An 18,477-nucleotide genomic window follows, 5' to 3' on the forward strand; every position below is an offset into this window, starting at 1 on the left:
ATGAACTAAATGATTACAATTCATGGGATATATACATCATACCACTCACCTATCAAGAAAGTATGTAATTAAAAGAAGAAACAACTTTTATAAGGAAAAGTGATTAGTATTTTAAATTAGATAATATTTATAGTATTCTATTTTCAAATACTGACTCCATTTACAAATGGATTAATAATCAGAATATAGAAATTATTTATATCATTGCCCTTCATCCACATTATGCCTATGGAAGTGTTAATGTTAGATGAAGTAGTTAACCACTGTCCTGACTTAGCAAAAAAATATTTGGGAAAAAGGGTTTTTTGTTCTGGAAGTGATGATAATAGTATTAATTTGCTAAAAGATATAGAAATTAGAATAATTGATAAAAATAAGTCAGTTATTTTAAAATGTAATGGTGAAGCTGTAGGTGTGGTCATTATGGTGTTGAAATGTTTCATTCAACTGCACAATGTGTTACTTAACAGATTTTGGACAATGGCTGAATTATTACTATGAAATTTAGTATAATATTCGACCAAATCTATTCTTCTAGAATTTGTGAAATTTAAGAAGAGGAAAATTCACAATTTTTGCATTTAAAAGATACTTACTTATGTTTAAACAATTCAGACTGTATTAGGCTTCATTTGATAAGATAGTAAGACAGCTCAAGTAGAAGACAATAATAATAACGAAATATCAGTATAAAACATTGTCTTCACAATATATAGTTGGATAATTTAACTACTTTTCATTGCACTTTTACATTAATTAATAATCTAAATAGAATTAAGGATCTATTCTTACTAATACATATGTTACCAAACAATAATGGCATAATCTTTTTTTAACACAAAATTTACAATAATTCTCTATTATTCATTGTATTCAAATTGCACATGAATCAATTGCTTATTTTACTTTTTTATTTTATCTATGACTCTGGTTAATACAGAGTCTATTTTATTATACCCTTTTTACATGAAACAGTTTTAGCATTCCTTTTCAATATAGCAAAATAATATATTTTTATTAATACTATATCAGAATATTTATCTATAGAATTATTTTAAAATAGAAAAATTAATCAAATAATATTTTTCTATATGGATGTATGTAAATAACATTTCAGTTCATTTAATATTTATTATTATAATTATAAGTATTACAAGAAAAAATGCTGACTAAAAAAAAATCTTTACTGTAAAATCTTAGGTGACATTTTGCTTATTACTCTTAAAACAAATGTTGTTATACCACCTACTGGTAATGAATTATTAGAAATTGTTATCTCCAATTATATGCAATCATATAAAAAATAATCTTATTTCACTCAAGTGGTCAACATACATACATAGTTAACCTTAATATTTCTTAGCATGAAAAAAGTAATACCCTTTTTTTCATTCTTAATTTTTTTTTAAATTGTAAATCTATAGATTGTTTTAATAGATTAATAACTAATATATATAGAATTGTATGAATATTAATAAGATAGTAATAGTTAAGAGTACGATTATTGTTACCAATGAAAACCATTTGCTATAATTGAGTGAGAAAACTTCAAAAGATTTAATACAAAACTAAAAGACAATTTCAATATTACCAATTTACTGAGTAATTACTTCTAAGCAAGTGTTTCTATCCTAAAAAAAAAATTCTTTTGGTACTCATGATATCTGTGAAAATCCATGCCAATGTATCTAATTTAATGATAACAAAGAAAATGATAATATTATATTAAAGAGAAACTGGCAAGGGTTATTGAAGGAATGTTATAAGAAAAACAAAGTCCTGTAGGAATTCTTAAAATATTCATAATAAGAAAAAACACCAAATAGGTTCTTGACATGTACCATAAAAATGGTACAAGTTAACCAAGGAGAAAAATAAACTTTTAGCAAAGACAAAGAGGATAGATATTATTTGAAAGGTATAATAATATTTCTCGCATTATTAAAGACAAGCCTGATTCAAAATTCTACTTTTCTTTATTGCTATTCTATATTCAATCCTAAACAACATTTCATCATCACTAAATAATGTAACTAAACATCAAATGTGGCTATTCCCATGAATTCCACCACCTGAAATAACAGTAGTGTTCCCATTATCATCACTCCCATTATCGGCCAACGTCATCAATACCTATTCTGCCATCATCAATACCTATTCAGCCGTCATCATCAATATCTAGCTGAAAATTATGGAGGTAGAGGAGTTTGATGATTATTTAATAATGCAAGAATTTTTTGAATCTCTTGTAATATCAATATTTTCAATGGTTTACTTGTCCAAGTTGGGCATACTATCTTACACCAAGCTAACTGTTAGTATGCTCTACCTATTGAGCTATTGCCTTTTTCCACATACCATTTCAATTTAATGCAGGAATTCAAAATATACAAAGTGTGATAAAATAATTGAATTAGTACATGACATATATCATCACTTCAGAAAGGCTATTTATTAATTCTGGAAATAAGAAATTGGTAAACAGCATCTGAAGATATCTTTTTTATTCTTAAGAAAATTAGTCATATCATAATGTTAGAAATATTAGTAAATATTTGATTATGATTATATTGTGTAGTTTCCAAAACAATTAGTCATTATTATAGTAATTTTCCAATCATGAAATTTAATGATATTCTTTTATCTAGTATATTGTATATTGAAACAGAATATTAGGGATCTTAAAAGGAATAATATGTGGAATGAATTTAAAAGTGACAATGGAAAATTTAGTTGATTATATTGCAAATGTTTGCGATTACATTATTAGAAAAAAAGAAGAGCCAATGCAACGAATTATAGTAAATATAGCTATTTAGTAATGTATCAAGATTTGTTTGAATTTTTATTTGTGATATATGGGAACTGCCACAGCAAAAGGTGGGAGCAATACCTCAATACAACCGATTTTGAGATTTTGTGATAATTACATGCCTAGATCACCTTTCAAAAAAAAAATTATTTTTTTTTGACCTAAAAAAACCCAAAAATGGATTTATTTGATATTATTGATAAAATATTTTTCAGTGGAATAATCTCCTAGAGGAAATATTAAAGTACTATTAAATAGATGATAAAAAACCTTTGCAATTTTATACTTTTGATATTTTAATAATGATTGTGCAAATAATTAGGGCTACATTAGAAGAACTGGAAAATATATTTTTTATTGAAAATTCAAGTTCTGAAGTCAAAAGAATATACCGAATAATCATGGAAATTGCATCTATTAATAGAAACTTTAAAAATTTACAATTAAGCAATTTTAAATTTGCCAATAATTCTAATAATTGTGTTGAAGATAATATTTATGATGATTTAAAATTAAAAGTCAAAGAGATTTTTGAAAAGGAAAATGTTTATATCATTCTAATTGTTTTGAAAAAATTGGGTATGAATGGTTTATTTCATATTAGGCAGAATTTGTAAGTCTAGACGAACCTATGTAGGATATGGTTATTAAGGGACAACTTTAGCTTTTCAGAAAGATGAAATCAACTAAAAATTATAAAGATAAAAAATATTCCCATTACAATATACTGATTGCTAAAATTCTGGTGTAGATGAATAGTTTGTATTTAACTATTGCTAAAAATTATATATATATATTTTTTAAATCAAACAGAGATGTTTTTTCATTTTTTGAAGAAATTCTACATAGTAAAAAAGTAAAAGCAGAGTATCATTTTAATGACAATCTTCAATTTGTCATATTACATACTTGGCTCTTGTTAGAGTTAGTCATAAATATTTGGATAAGATTAAAGAACATCTACAAAAATATAGTCTTGACTCTTGAAGAATATATACATGCCAATACTTATAGAACTTCTAAAAAATAAGAATCATACTGAAATAAATTACAATTTATCATATGAAATAATAAGAGAATTTTCAAAAAATTATGGTGAAATTCACAGTATACCTTCACTCAGATGAAAATTCACTAAACTTACTATACCAGTTGTATTTCTTCTAACAAGTTTTAACTTTTATACTTCAGTGTATCATGATTATATAAAAGCCTATATATAGGGATGAGCATAGAAGTGAAGCATGTGTAATAGCCAAATCAACTTTTATTAATGTTTGGAAGTCTGTGTTAATTTCATCAACAACTTTCCTGATATTTTTGAATATAATTTTTTTTATTTGTTGTAATATTGTATTTTATATAAATATATATTTTTTGTTTTTTTATAATTTACATGGAAAAGGGGTATTCTATTTTAGTAATACCATCACTTCAATTCATGTCTTCAAAGTCAAACTTGTGTAGAACCTGTGAAAATCAAAATGATATACAGTAGCTACAGAATAAGAAAAGAAACTGGCAGTTACAGAGAATAACTTAACACACTTTAATCATATAAAAAATTACTATGATATTAACATTAAGCATGGAAGATAGTAAACTTAATTCAAATATAACTAGATCTCAAGTATTATCAAAACTTTTGAAGGAATTGCTCACATTACATTTGATTGGGCATAAAATGTACTATTACAAGGAAGGTACATTTATTTGGAATTTGCAATACTAGTAACTTTCAATATATAAAACAGTTTAAATAATATTATTTGTTTGATTTATTTTTATTATTTAATTTTTTTTAAATAATATTATTTATTTGAAAATTTGTTTTGTTTACTCCTGATGATGGTAAACAAGGAAAAGGTGTAAATTGCATACTAAGTTTGGTTTGGCATGAAATTCAGAAATATAATTGTGGTGTTATTACATGTGACAATTGTGTGGGACAAAACAAAAATAATTATTCATTATTTTTCTATTTATGGTTGATTAACGATGGCTTAATGAAATTGAGGCACAAAAAATTTATTGGAGATAGCCGTTTTGATTTCATTAAGATTCTCTAAAAAGAAGGTAAATACTATAGATGATGTAGCTTCTATTATTAATCATTTTACTACAGTTCATCTTAATACTTTCCAACACTATTTAAATGGTGAAGGTTTTCAATATTATAATTTTAAAGATTACTTCAAATGTTTAAAATACTTAATATTTAAAAAGTACCATCACTTTTATTTTTTTCACAACTTAGCCTTAAGAAGATAATGCAATGTTTTTTATAAAGATAATTATAAAGAAGCTATAATTTGTACTTTTTCTTATACTTCTAATATTTCTACCCCTAATATTGGTATTGTCAATCGAATAATCATGTGACCGACGATCATGTTACGAATGTTGCAAATGTTACGAATGTTTAATATGTTAAACATGTTTAACATATGCAACATATTTAACATATATAACATATGCAACATATAACACATATTTAACATATTACATTTGTTAAATATATAGCATTTATTTAATATGTTTAACATGATTAGCATAGTTATTTTTGTTATAAATACATGCGTTCTAAAATCAATGTAAAGATAGATAATTCTGTTATATTTTAATAAAAGCATTTATTAAATAAATTATCTCATTTTTATTTTTATAGTTTGTTATATTTGTGAGTCAAATATTGCGTCTGAGTGTATATGCCTGTGTGTGCAATACCGTATTCGCATTTGACTGAAATTTCATTTTATTTTATTGTGTAACCTTCGTAAATTGATCGACAGTGATACATTTACTAATATTTACATATAGTTATTTTCACTTTGCGTTCATTAATATTATTTAACATTTATTTTATTCAATTATCCTTCTGCTTACCATATACCCATACGCTTATTTTTAAGCATACAAGAACTGGCTTAACAAATTGGTGCCTTCTGCCAGAATCCCGATTTCCCATTATTTTAGTCCCCTTTTATGTTCCAAAACCATTTTAATCGCAACGATATACACGACGCTATACATAGACAATTAGGGCTAAATAACATAGCCACTTATCATCGTGATCTATCGTGTAATAATTGTTACCCATCTGAGATCCCCTTAACCCCTACTTTTCAACACTTTTTGGATTGGATTTCTTCTAATTATCCAGTCATAGAATATACCCGATACACTCAACAATACTTTGAAGAGGTTGCTTATTCAATCACTAACGCGGATATTGACAACGCCATACATAACCTATTGTTCAGTATCCGATACACTGACATAGAACCAATAGATTATACTCTTTTGCGTCAGGACCTTATTAACGCCTATAATCTAACTAACGGTTTTCAGCAAGATCCTAACGAAGTTCTCTATCAAGTCAGTGAGACTACCACCTCACCAGAACCTGAAGTTTTAAGTGATACCACATCAGAGAATTCCGAGGAAGAAATTCCCCATTTACATATTCCTTTACCACCTATATACAACACACCGAATAACCCAGCTCCAGTAATCCCACCGGTAATTAATATGGCTCAACCTAACCAGCAGGACTTTCAGCAATTACGAGCGGCAATTGCAGCACTAACCCAGGTATTGCCGAATACCAACAATGCTTTGGTCGGGAATACACAGGCCATTGCCAACCCTCCAAGACGAGAAGGAAAGGTGGCCGAATTGCCATCATTTTATGGAGGCAATCAGGACCCGGTCGCATGGCTGGAGGATTTTACTAGAGCTTGCAATGCTAATGGTATAGCAAACGGCCGTAAATTGGAAGTGGTACCGGCCTATCTTAAGGGTGCTGCTTCTACATGGTGGAATGCCAATCAGGCGCTACCAAATAATAACCCTAACAAGATCACTATATGGACTGGCAATAATAACAATACCGATTTTATTCAGAATTTCCCAGCGGCTTTTAGGACTCAGACTCTAGTCGAAATCTGGACTACAGAACTAGAGCAAAGACGACAACAACCTGGCGAGGATGTAAATACCTACGCCGCCGCCTTACAAGAATTATACCGAAGGGTAGAGACGAATGCTTTCGCCTATCCCGAAGCAATCAAGGCTCGGAAATTTGTAAATGGTCTATTGCCTGACCTATATGTCACCGTTAAGCCTCACAATGATCAAACGTGGAATGGCGCGGTGGATAGAGCTAAAGCGTATAAGTTAACGCATAGGGATCAGGGCGCTGTCAGCGCATACCTCAATAAATTTACGCCGATGACAACTACAGACCATACCGGCGATTTACTTAAGGCCATCCAGGATTTATCTAAACAAGTGCAGTCGATAGGTAATGGATATAGAGGCTATCGGAATAATAATAGTTTCCGAAATGCCAACCAGCAGCAGACGGTCCAAACAACGCAAGGTAGACCGAATCAGGTCGTATGTTATTCATGTGGAGAGCCGGGACATATATCTAGGACTTGTCCGAATAGAAATAATGTTGCTGGACGTCCCAATAATATTCCGAGGAATAATAATATCCCGCAACCAACAAATACAAATGACCAACTTGCGCAGATACAACAATTGCTGGCCCAATTGGTACCGCAAGAAAGTACCGAAGACCAGCATTTAAACTAGGAGGCGTACCTCAGGAGGGTGAGCGTACACGCCAGACAACAATTCCCTCGAATTTGACGTTATTGGAAACATATCCCGCTACGAGAACTACCCGAAGCAAATCTAGACTTGATCCGACTACTGGAACCGTAAAGGATAAACCTCCGGAAGAAGAGACAATAATACGAACCATACAAAGCTCTGGTAAATCTAAACAACCAATAAGGTCGACTGGAGTAAAGAAAGTTGAACCTAAGAAGGTGGTTAAGAAAAAGTCTGCCGCTGTAGCCCCAATTTACAAAATGGTAGAACCATATACGCCGCAGCAGTTCTTTGATCAAAAGGCCGATATTACGAATGGCCAGTTGCTGGCAATGAACCCAAAGTTCGGCTTAACAGTGGCCAAACAGCTAAGAAAACCGGTTGTTAGGACAAAAACTGAAGAACAAGATAAAAAACTGGTTAAGAAAGATGATGAAATTCCGAATAATGGAAATGTTTCCGAAGTTGAAGATCTCATGCAGGTGGCTAATACCGCCGGACCGAATGATGATCGAACTTCGGCATTATATTGTGAAGCCTCGATTAAACACATAAGATTCCCGCTGATCGTTGATTCTGGATCGGCTGGAAGTATTATTTCCTTATCATTATTGAAAGATTTAGATATGGAAATAACGAAAGCCTCAAAAAACTATTATGGTGAATGTAAATGGAGAGCGTCGACGACCATTGGGCGCTGTAACTGACATACCGTTGAAGATACATGAATGCATCATTCCGATGGATGCCATTGTCACCGATGCTAATTCATATTCTGCTATAGTCGGAAATGATTGGCTGCGTAAGACCAAGGCCGTTCTGGACTATAACAACAATCGGATGACCATCAAGTGGAAAGATCAGGTTTTAGAAGTGACCACCGAATGTAGAGAAATGCCCCACCACATAACCAGCATCGAGATACCGAATATAGAAGCCGAAGAAGAGGTTGAGGATGAATCCGAAAAGGAAGTTGATGAAGAAGCCGTAGAAGAATCGGAAGAAGAATATGAAAGTGACGACGAGGAGACACAAGAGCAGCTATTCTGTAACGCCGGATATATTACTCAGGAAAAGGCGCAAGAAATCGAAGAAGAATTAAAAGAAGGAAATTTCGTCAGTAATGAATATTACTACCAGTATGAAGAAATTGAAAAAGGAAAATTTCATACCGGAAAATTGGACGAAGAACAACATCGGAAATTCGATGATTTTATGGAACGATATCAGGATCTGTTTGCCTGGGATCCTAACGACTTCGGAAGAACATCGGTAGTTGCACATAAAATCGATACCGGAGAAGCTACCCCGGTTGGACAAAGATTCTACCGAACATCTTATCAAAACCAGCTGTTCATAAAAGAAGAAATACAACGATTGTTGAACGCCGGTTTAATAACTCCATCAAAAAGTCAATGGACTTCACCAGTTGTAGTGGTGGAAAAGAAAAACGGCAAGAAACGTCTTTGTGTGGATTATCGGAAGTTAAATCAAGTAACGAAACGAGACCGATATCCCTTGCCGAGAATCGATGACATGCTGGAAACGTTATCCGGATGTCAATGGTTTTCCTCCCTTGATCTTGCCAGCGGGTTTTGGCAGGTCGAACTTAGTCCGAAAGACAGGGAAAAATCGACGTTTATCACCCGTTTCGGAACCTACGAGTTTATGGTTATGCCATTCGGCCTATGTAATGCTCCCGCCACCTTCCAGCGCTTGATGGATACAGTATTACGGGACATATTGTGGCAATATGTTGTGGTATACATAGACGATATCAACGTGGGTTCCAAGACATTCGAAGAACACCTGCAACATTTGGAACAGGTTTTTCTTCGATTAAAACTAGCCGGACTAAAGTTGAGTCCGGAAAAATGTTTCTTTTTCAAGGATGAAATTCCGTTTCTAGGACACGTTGTAAGCCGGGAGGGCATACAAACCGACCCTGAAAAATTAAAAACCATTAAGGAATTTCCCATACCAAGAGATTTGACGCAGCTGCGAGGATTTATCGCGCTGGCGTCTTATTATCGAAAATTTGTCAAGGGATTCTCATCGATAGCTGAACCCTTGAATAGACTCCTGAAGAAAAACACCCCATATATATGGAGTGATGATCAACATGATGCTTTTGAAAAGCTAAAAACATGTTTGATGACGCCTCCTATATTGGCTTACCCAAATTTCGAGAAGCCATTTATTCTTTATACAGACGCATCTACCTTCGCTTTAGGTGCAATTTTATCCCAGAAAGACGAAAACAAACGCGAATGTGTTATAGCATACGCAAGTCGCACTTTAAACAAGCACGAACGAAACTATAGTATAACGGAACTCGAGTGTCTTGCGGTAATTTGGTCAGTAAGACACTTTCACCAATATCTGCATGGTCAGAAATTTACGGTGATTACGGACCACGCTGCGTTACGATATTTAATGAACTTATCGAATCCTGTTGGCAAACTCGGACGATGGCTAATGACTTTAAATGGATATGAACTTGAGATTATAAACCGCCCCGGAAAACTTCACTCCAACGTCGATACATTAAGCCGAATAAGAACTTAACACATCTTCGTTAAAAAACTTTATTAACCACCCGATTTGCATATATACAACGCCGATTTATTGGATTACCCATATTTTGACTCAACATGGATTTAAACACATACTTCTCACTCATACACTTTTTGACGACACACTCAATGCCAACACACCTCGATACGCAGCAACGTGCCTCTATTAAACGAAAATCGAGATACTTTATTATCTTGAATGATCAACTTTATAAAAAGAATAAAGTTAACCCCAATAGACCGATACGAGTTGCAAAAGAAAATGAAATAGAGGATATTCTATATCATATGCACTCGGATCCATTAGCAGGCCACTTTTCGATAGATGAAATGTATCGAAGGATAAAAATTCGATACTACTGGCCGCAAATGTTCAATGACGTTCGCCGTTATGTGCGAACTTGCGATGAATGCCAACGAAGAGGCAAAAATCGCCGCAATGAACCTCTCCATCCGATAAAGGTCGGACAACCATTCGATAGACTAGGAATGGATATAGTCGGACCATTGCCTAAGACGAAAAACGGCAACATGTATATTGTCGTTGCAACCGAATACCTGACCAAATGGCCGGAAGCCCGCGCAATTCCCAACGCTAAGGCATCGTCGGTTGTCTCGTTTTTCTACGAAGACATTATATGCCGCCACGGATGCCCAAAAGAGCTATTAACCGACCGTGGGACACATTTCGTAAATGAAATGCTAAACTCCTTATGTGAAAATCTTGGAGTTAAGCATAAATTGTCCACGGCATATCACCCACAGACTAATGGATTGGTAGAGCGCTTCAACCGAACGTTGTGTGAAGCCCTTGCCAAATACGCCAATACAAATAAAGACGATTGGGATTTGTACCTATCGTCTGTTTTATTTGCATACAGGACGAAAAGCCATAGCACCACACGGCATGAACCTTTTTACTTGATGTATGGCCGTGATGCTGTGCTTCCAATAGAATTCGCTGTTTCCACTGCGCAAAGTAAATGCGCTGGGGAAGATTTCCAGGATGATCTTTTTAATCGTATTCACATACTTACTGGAAAGGTGATAGTTGATCGCCTTGAAACACAAGATAATATATGCAAGGCGCAACGAAAGCAAAAAGAGCAACATGATGCAGGTCTTTCCGAAGTGCATTTTAAAATCGGAGACCTTGTGTTGCTATACCAAAGTCAACTAAGAGGCAAACAGAAACTCCAAGAAAGATGGAAAGGCCCCTATTATGTGCATGAAATGTTAGGAAATGGCGCATATAAATTGCGCACAATTGAAGGAAAGATTTTAAAAGTTCCGGTAAATTCGGAATGGTTGAAATTGTATCACCAACGCATATAGACTATCATGCATGAATGCATGACTGATGACATAATGAATGCATGCATTTAATGTATGCTAAAAAAAAAAAAAAAAAAAAAATTTATTTTTTTTTATTTATATATATATATATAGTTTATTTATTATTTTTTTTATTTATTTGTTTATTTATTATTATTATTTTTATTTATTGTTTATTATTTATTATTACATTTATTGTTTATTATTATATTTATTGTTTATTTTATGATGACCGAAATAAATGCTTATCCAAGAATCCTGGAGGATTTGCGACAATTACAGCCTACCGAAATCGTGGCATATCCGCCACCCTACACGACTGCTGCAAGCTTGGAAGAAAAATTCGACTTAATCAATGCTGCTATAGAAAGGGCAAAGCGCATTGATGACCGAATATTAATGTTAGCAAATGTCTATTATTTAGGACATTTCCTAGAAGTAGAAATTCGGGATAATACAAGACGCGGTCAATTCATACAACAATTATCCATACATTTCCGGACGATTGCCATCCGAACCTATTACATATTTGAAGTCTCTGGAGTGGAACAGATTATGAGAACCACCCAAACGACCCCCACTATGATCCGGAAGCTCAATACGGCAGAATACAAGGATCTGGTTCAAAAATCCGTCGAAATTTTCAACGGGGTTGAAAATTCGGGAGGGAGTGATGTCAATCGAATAATCATGTGACCGACGATCATGTTACGAATGTTGCAAATGTTACGAATGTTTAATATGTTAAACATGTTTAACATATGCAACATATTTAACATATATAACATATGCAACATATAACACATATTTAACATATTACATTTGTTAAATATATAGCATTTATTTAATATGTTTAACATGATTAGCATAGTTATTTTTGTTATAAATACATGCGTTCTAAAATCAATGTAAAGATAGATAATTCTGTTATATTTTAATAAAAGCATTTATTAAATAAATTATCTCATTTTTATTTTTATAGTTTGTTATATTTGTGAGTCAAATATTGCGTCTGAGTGTATATGCCTGTGTGTGCAATACCGTATTCGCATTTGACTGAAATTTCATTTTATTTTATTGTGTAACCTTCGTAAATTGATCGACAGTGATACATTTACTAATATTTACATATAGTTATTTTCACTTTGCGTTCATTAATATTATTTAACATTTATTTTATTCAATTATCCTTCTGCTTACCATATACCCATACGCTTATTTTTAAGCATACAAGAACTGGCTTAACAGTATTAAACCTCTTTCTGTGAAAAGACAAGAGAAATTATATAAGGAAATTAAGCCCTATATTAACTTGCCTTTTTGTGATGCTACTTGTCCTAAACCAAATGAATCAGAAATAATTTAAATTAGAAGTATTATAGATATCTTGAAAATTATACAATTTTCCAAAATGAAATAAGTTTATTATTTACCTATTACTATATTTTAATACTATCACTTCACTTTTATTGTCATTTTTGCAAAGAATGCTTAAATATTCCAAATATGCTAAAATTTTCATTCTCAGCTTTTAAAAATGATAATAAAAAAATCATATTTGCAAAAGCCCATCCAAAAGATGATGAAGAAGAAAAAATTTTTATGAAAAAAAATACTTTGTTTCATGAACAAGAAACTAGCATAGCTGAATATAAAATTTGGTAAGATGTATTATTTACAAATGTCAACAACAAGTAAAACAAGAACTTCTCCAAAAGAACAATGAGTAACTTTCATTATGATACAAAGTCTAAAAAGAGGCATGGGAAATGCAGGCTACAGTTCTTTATCAACAAGATAATTGAAACTCAAAAAAATGGTTTTCTGAAATGAGAGTTTATTTTTTTTTTACAAAATATTACATGAACTTCATTAAGCCTAATTAAGTATTATACAAATTTTATAATTTAAACAAAAGCAAATATGTTAATTGTTTTGCAATGATTAGTAAAAATTGATTGCATAATTTCAATTGTGATTTCTCAAAATTATGTGATCATCATATGATTCATATCACTGTGATTGGTCAGGAAGATTTATCTTAATACCTAGTATATGTTTCGAATAGTGATATCTTAAAGATGTTAATATATATATCTTTCATGAACCTTCAAAAACAACTTAAAGAAAGGAAAACTGAAAACAATTTAAATAAGTATACCCAAATTATAGGATCAGTAAATGCTGGTATTTTCTGGAATTTTTAATATTTAAAATGATCAGCAATCTTTCAATATTCTAAATTTTCATATTTTTCTTTTATTCTCTTTTCTTTTTCTAAAAATTTTCTTTTTCAATATGGGCGAGCTTAACAACAACAACTGCAAAAATACTAAAAAGCATGAAATTATATGCATTAATCTTTTACTTGACTAATAGTTGATATTAGTCTTATTAAATACCCAGTAAATAGTTTTTGTATAAATTTGTACCAAATGGGCTCATCCATATATAATTGGCTCTAGATTGGCTTAAATTTTGATTAATTTTTGCATAAATTTGAGCTAATTTTGAGCCAATGAGCCCGTTTGGTATAAATTTATACAAAAAATATTTACTGGGATAATAATTGAACAGAATTTTGGTATCAAATCTATTTCTTACATAGAATATTACTTCTTGCTTTTTTATAAATTACCTAAGTTACAAATATCTCGTGACTTTTAATTTGAGAATAAATCCTTAAAAAGACAGGTTGAACAGTTGGAGAGAAGTAATGGAGAATTGGAGAAGGAGAAAATGGAGTGGAGTGGTTTCATGTACAATATATGAATATAGTTGAAATTATTTATTTATATTAAAGTTTATATTAATTTGTGATAACATCAATGACAACCTTTTTAATAATCAGAAATACTAAATTCAAATATTATTACATACTATGTTAATCATTTTATCATTAATTTTACTAATTTAATAATTAAAAACAAACTATTATATATTAAACTAAAATTTAAACTATGGCAACAATATAATTTTTTCAAAAAATAATAAAAAATTAAACAAAAGATAAACTATAAAATAAAATCTATAAATTTGAAAAAAATTAAATATTTAATCTTATCTATACATAAATAAAATAATATTATTAGTTACCTTAAAATTATAAATTAAATATTGTATTAATAAATTATGTTTGTAACACCTCGCTTCTAATTGTATTTAGTTGACAATTATTTAAATATGAATATACCTTTATTACTATCTTCATATGAAAAGAGTTCTAATAGAAAATTTTATTTAATAATTTATTACCAAAATCTGCAAATTCATCAAATATTATTTCATACAAGAATTATGAAGTTGAGATGTTTGGTTTCTCTTTATCAGCTTCTTCAAATGCTACTCAAATTTCTTATTATTATTCATACATTTATATATATAATTTTCTGAATTTGGATTAAGTTCATTGCATATGAATAATACCAAACCTAAATTATTCCTTTTATTGTAAAAAGGTGGGTTTCCAGATGATAATTCAACCATAACTATACTAAGCTATGAAATTAATATCGGGCGATGATGTTTATGGCTCAATGTTTAAGACAATATATGGTAATACTCCATATACATTATAATCTAAATTGTTCGTTTGCTGGTCCTGATAATCTAAAGTCTAAAATATGAAATTGATTATTACAGTCTCATAGGATATTTCTTTATAAAGATCTTTATGAAAATATCCTAATTTATGTTGAATCTAATCCAATTTTATCTTTTCATAAAATAAGATTGTTTGAAGAAGATTTCCCTAATTAGCAGATTCTAATTTTTCATTTCCTGGGTCTTTTGTTGGTACATAAGATTCTAATCCACAATACTTTACTATATTTAAATTAAATTATTACTATAGGATAAGTTAAATTTATATACTATAAGAATGTATTACATTTAAATATTCTGATATATTATGTGATCCATTTAGCCATTTCAAAGCAACTTTCTTAGATATATATACTATACCTTTTTGATAAATTTCGTTATGATATTTATGATATTCTGATTTACCGTCAAATCCATGTTGCATAATACACTTCGACAAATTTTCCTTTACCAATTTTTTTTATACCAAATCTACCAAATGATACTCATATATTCATTGTTATTATATCATTCTAACTTACACAGTGTATATTTTATAAATTTATCAATATCAATATTTTCACTAGCCCATTCTTAAATCGTATAATACGAACAGTTTTTGGTAACAAAATCTCCGTTTGTGATATTTTGTAATTATCATTGGGTTATTTTCAAAATTTTATTGCACTTTCCGAAATAAAAGAAAAAAAATTATTCTTTGTACATTTAACCAAAGATAGAAATTATTCAGATCATTCATTAGTTTGGGCCATAATTTTTTCGGTTCATAACATGCTTTCTACATTATACAAATTTTGTACCTGTATTACAATTTCTTTATAATTTAACTAGGTTACATCAATAACACAATACTTACAATAATTATTATATATATGGTACGTCAATAGTCAAGTAAGTTTGAATGCTCCGGTCATAATTTAAATTCTCAATGTCCTTTTATTACTGGAAAAGACAAGAAACTATAGTATATGTATCTTTTATTTAAAAAAATCTTTCACATATTTTGATGATAAAATAATAACAGATAAATCATTTATAATTCCGCAGCAAAGAATTTTTGCGAAATAATGGAAAAAAAAATCTTTACTTATATATATAACATGTTAAAATAATGACAATTTTTGAAACTTAACATAATAAATAACATATACTCACACTTTACACGCTCTAAAACTTTTTACATTTATCAATATATAAAACATGGCACATTTTAATTTTCTTCATGAGTGTATCAACTAATAAATACTTTTCTTTGATGATTTAATAAAAACGATAAGAATAATTTTTTTTTTGATTTAAATTGCAGTAATTTATATTGGGCATTGCTAAATCTCACCGCAGATGATTTTCACCGCACCAGCATTAGCAAATATTAATGGGCGGAGTTTCATGACATTTTTAATTCTGTCCAAAATTCTACCCTAATTCTGGTAAGGTGACAATCACCAGCGGTGATATTTCGCAATACTCATTTATATTTTGTTGAAAATTTTCATTTTCTTGATTATTAATATGTTTTTCAATGGTCGTACAGGAATATATTGCCTATGATATTACTGTATTACTAAAACATATAAAGTTAAATTAAGTTAAATTGTAGAACAAAAATTATCAATAATTATATTTGAATATAAAAATTGTGTATTTAAAAGTATTTTTTAACTTATCATTGAAATTCCTAAAAAATAAAATATCAATTCAAAGTTATTTATATATACGGTAATTATTAATATGCGTAATTGCGTATTATAAATTTTCTATTAATTTTGCTGCATAGATACTGAAAAAAAAAGAAAATTTTATAAAATTTACCATGTTATCGGTTAGTGCAAAATAATAATGACGCACTTGCCTTTTATGAATAATGCCGGTCAAAATTTTATTACCTTTTTTAGATACTGACTGACATTATCTTAATTCTGGCCCTGGAGGAATTCGTTCAACGAACTACGACCCGACCTCTATACATATATTTCGATTCATCAACATTTAATTTAACTTCATTCTTTCATTTCTTAAACATTAAATTATTTTTTCAAAATTAAATAATTGCAATGATGTTACAAAAATATTTCGAGCTTATACGAATATTTATTCCTGTTCTCCATTAGACCATTACTTTATATTTAATTTTAACTTCCAATAAAAGAATAGGCAAATTATTATATATTAGTAATAATTATTTCTGGTTTTCATGGTTTTCATGGTGCAGCCGTGAAAATTTTTTTAAGATTAGTATGATAACGCATTTTTTTTTTATTAATTAAATCAAAGATTAAATCAAAGATTTAACCAAATATACAAAATACCTAAAATACTTAGAACCTAATATATAAAATATACAAAAAGGCTCTATAACTGACCGCAATCTAGTCTAAAATCTAAATGATCTAACTAATAACTAATTAATCATAGGTTTTTCTTAATTGTTATAAACATTGCTAATACTATTACTAAAACTAAAAATTTCACTAATTTTTTTGATTTTTTTAATATTTTCCTATGTTTTTCTAATTTCCTATTTTTCACAGGGCTACTAATTTGCATATAACGTATCCCTTATTTCTAAAAAAATTATCCTAAATTTTGTGAATGTCCAAAAAAAAAAAAACAAAAAGAAAAAGAAAAACAAAATAAAATTAATACATTATAAAATAAAACTTATTCTATCTACCCTTTGCATTGATGGAAACGTATCCGAATATGGACGAAAATTCTCCACTCACACCATGTGATTCTTCAACCCAAGCCTTATTATCTAATTTTGTTTAATTGGGGCGGGAAAAATTGTTTATTTGCTGTCATAATCAGCTCTGTGCCCTGGCTTGCCATTGCGAGTTTCTTGTTTTCATTCATATTGTCCTCCTCTGGCTCCACAATTTTATCTTTCCCTTTTCTTGAACTTGTCTCTGTTGTCGTTGTCTCTTTCTCTATTTTATCTAGTCGCTCACTAAATTAATTATTAATATTGTTAAAAATCTTCGTGTTCTTCTTTACTTCTAGGTATCTAGATATCCAACCTTTTTCAGAGTATCGAATATTTCATTATCCTTCCAATAAGCAGGAAAATCGTAAAACTGAGACCACGTGATTGTTCGGCAAAATGTTTATCCAAATAATCATTGTTTTGAACCTGAATTTTGTCAATCCTTCCATTTTTTGACGCTTGTGTCTCCGGTTTACTTGATTTGGATCTAATTTTTTCTTCTAATTAACTCACTATTTTCTTACAAAATAATTTGTTCCCGCTCTGTTACATCAATTTCCAATTTTTTAGTTTTTTCCTTAAGTGTGACTATCTCTTCCTCTTTCGATTCTATTGCTCGTATTTTCTCTGCCAATTCGTCTTCCAGCTTCTTTCTTTCCATTTATTCGACTCATTTTCGTCGTTGTGAGCTTGAGAAGAAATGATTGGTTAATTGTGACTTTCCCAGCGTAACCTGAAAAAAATGTCACGAAAAATCACGTGACTTTTTTACGGAAGTCGTTAATTGTTAACTGCGCCTCAGAGACGTTCTCACACATGTC

At 30.2% G+C, this 18,477-nt stretch overlaps 3 protein-coding genes across 3 annotated transcripts; 2 read left to right on the plus strand and 1 right to left on the minus strand.

The window, feature by feature from the left end:
* Positions 1-222: 222 nt before the first annotated feature.
* OCT59_013343 (uncharacterized protein) lies at positions 223-501 on the plus strand (the record flags this gene model as incomplete). The annotated part of the gene is made up of 1 exon (XM_066140744.1): positions 223-501. The coding sequence occupies one exon, from the start codon at positions 223-225 to the stop codon at positions 499-501; it is 279 nt and encodes a 92-aa protein (XP_066001595.1).
* Positions 502-3,114: 2,613 nt separating this feature from the next.
* On the plus strand, positions 3,115-3,429 carry OCT59_013344 (uncharacterized protein; the record flags this gene model as incomplete). Its single annotated transcript, XM_066140745.1, has 1 exon — positions 3,115-3,429. The coding sequence occupies one exon, from the start codon at positions 3,115-3,117 to the stop codon at positions 3,427-3,429; it is 315 nt and encodes a 104-aa protein (XP_066001596.1).
* A 14,274-nt stretch (positions 3,430-17,703) lies between these two features.
* On the minus strand, positions 17,704-18,317 carry OCT59_013345 (uncharacterized protein; the record flags this gene model as incomplete). The annotated part of the gene is made up of 2 exons (XM_025325129.1): positions 17,704-17,899; positions 18,181-18,317. 2 exons carry the CDS (start codon positions 18,315-18,317, stop codon positions 17,704-17,706), a joined length of 333 nt encoding a protein of 110 aa, XP_025182705.1.
* Between the last annotated feature and the right edge of the window lie 160 nt (positions 18,318-18,477).

Source organism: Rhizophagus irregularis, chromosome 20, assembly GCF_026210795.1.
Source record: "Rhizophagus irregularis chromosome 20, complete sequence".
NCBI classification, from domain to species: domain Eukaryota; kingdom Fungi; phylum Glomeromycota; class Glomeromycetes; order Glomerales; family Glomeraceae; genus Rhizophagus; species Rhizophagus irregularis.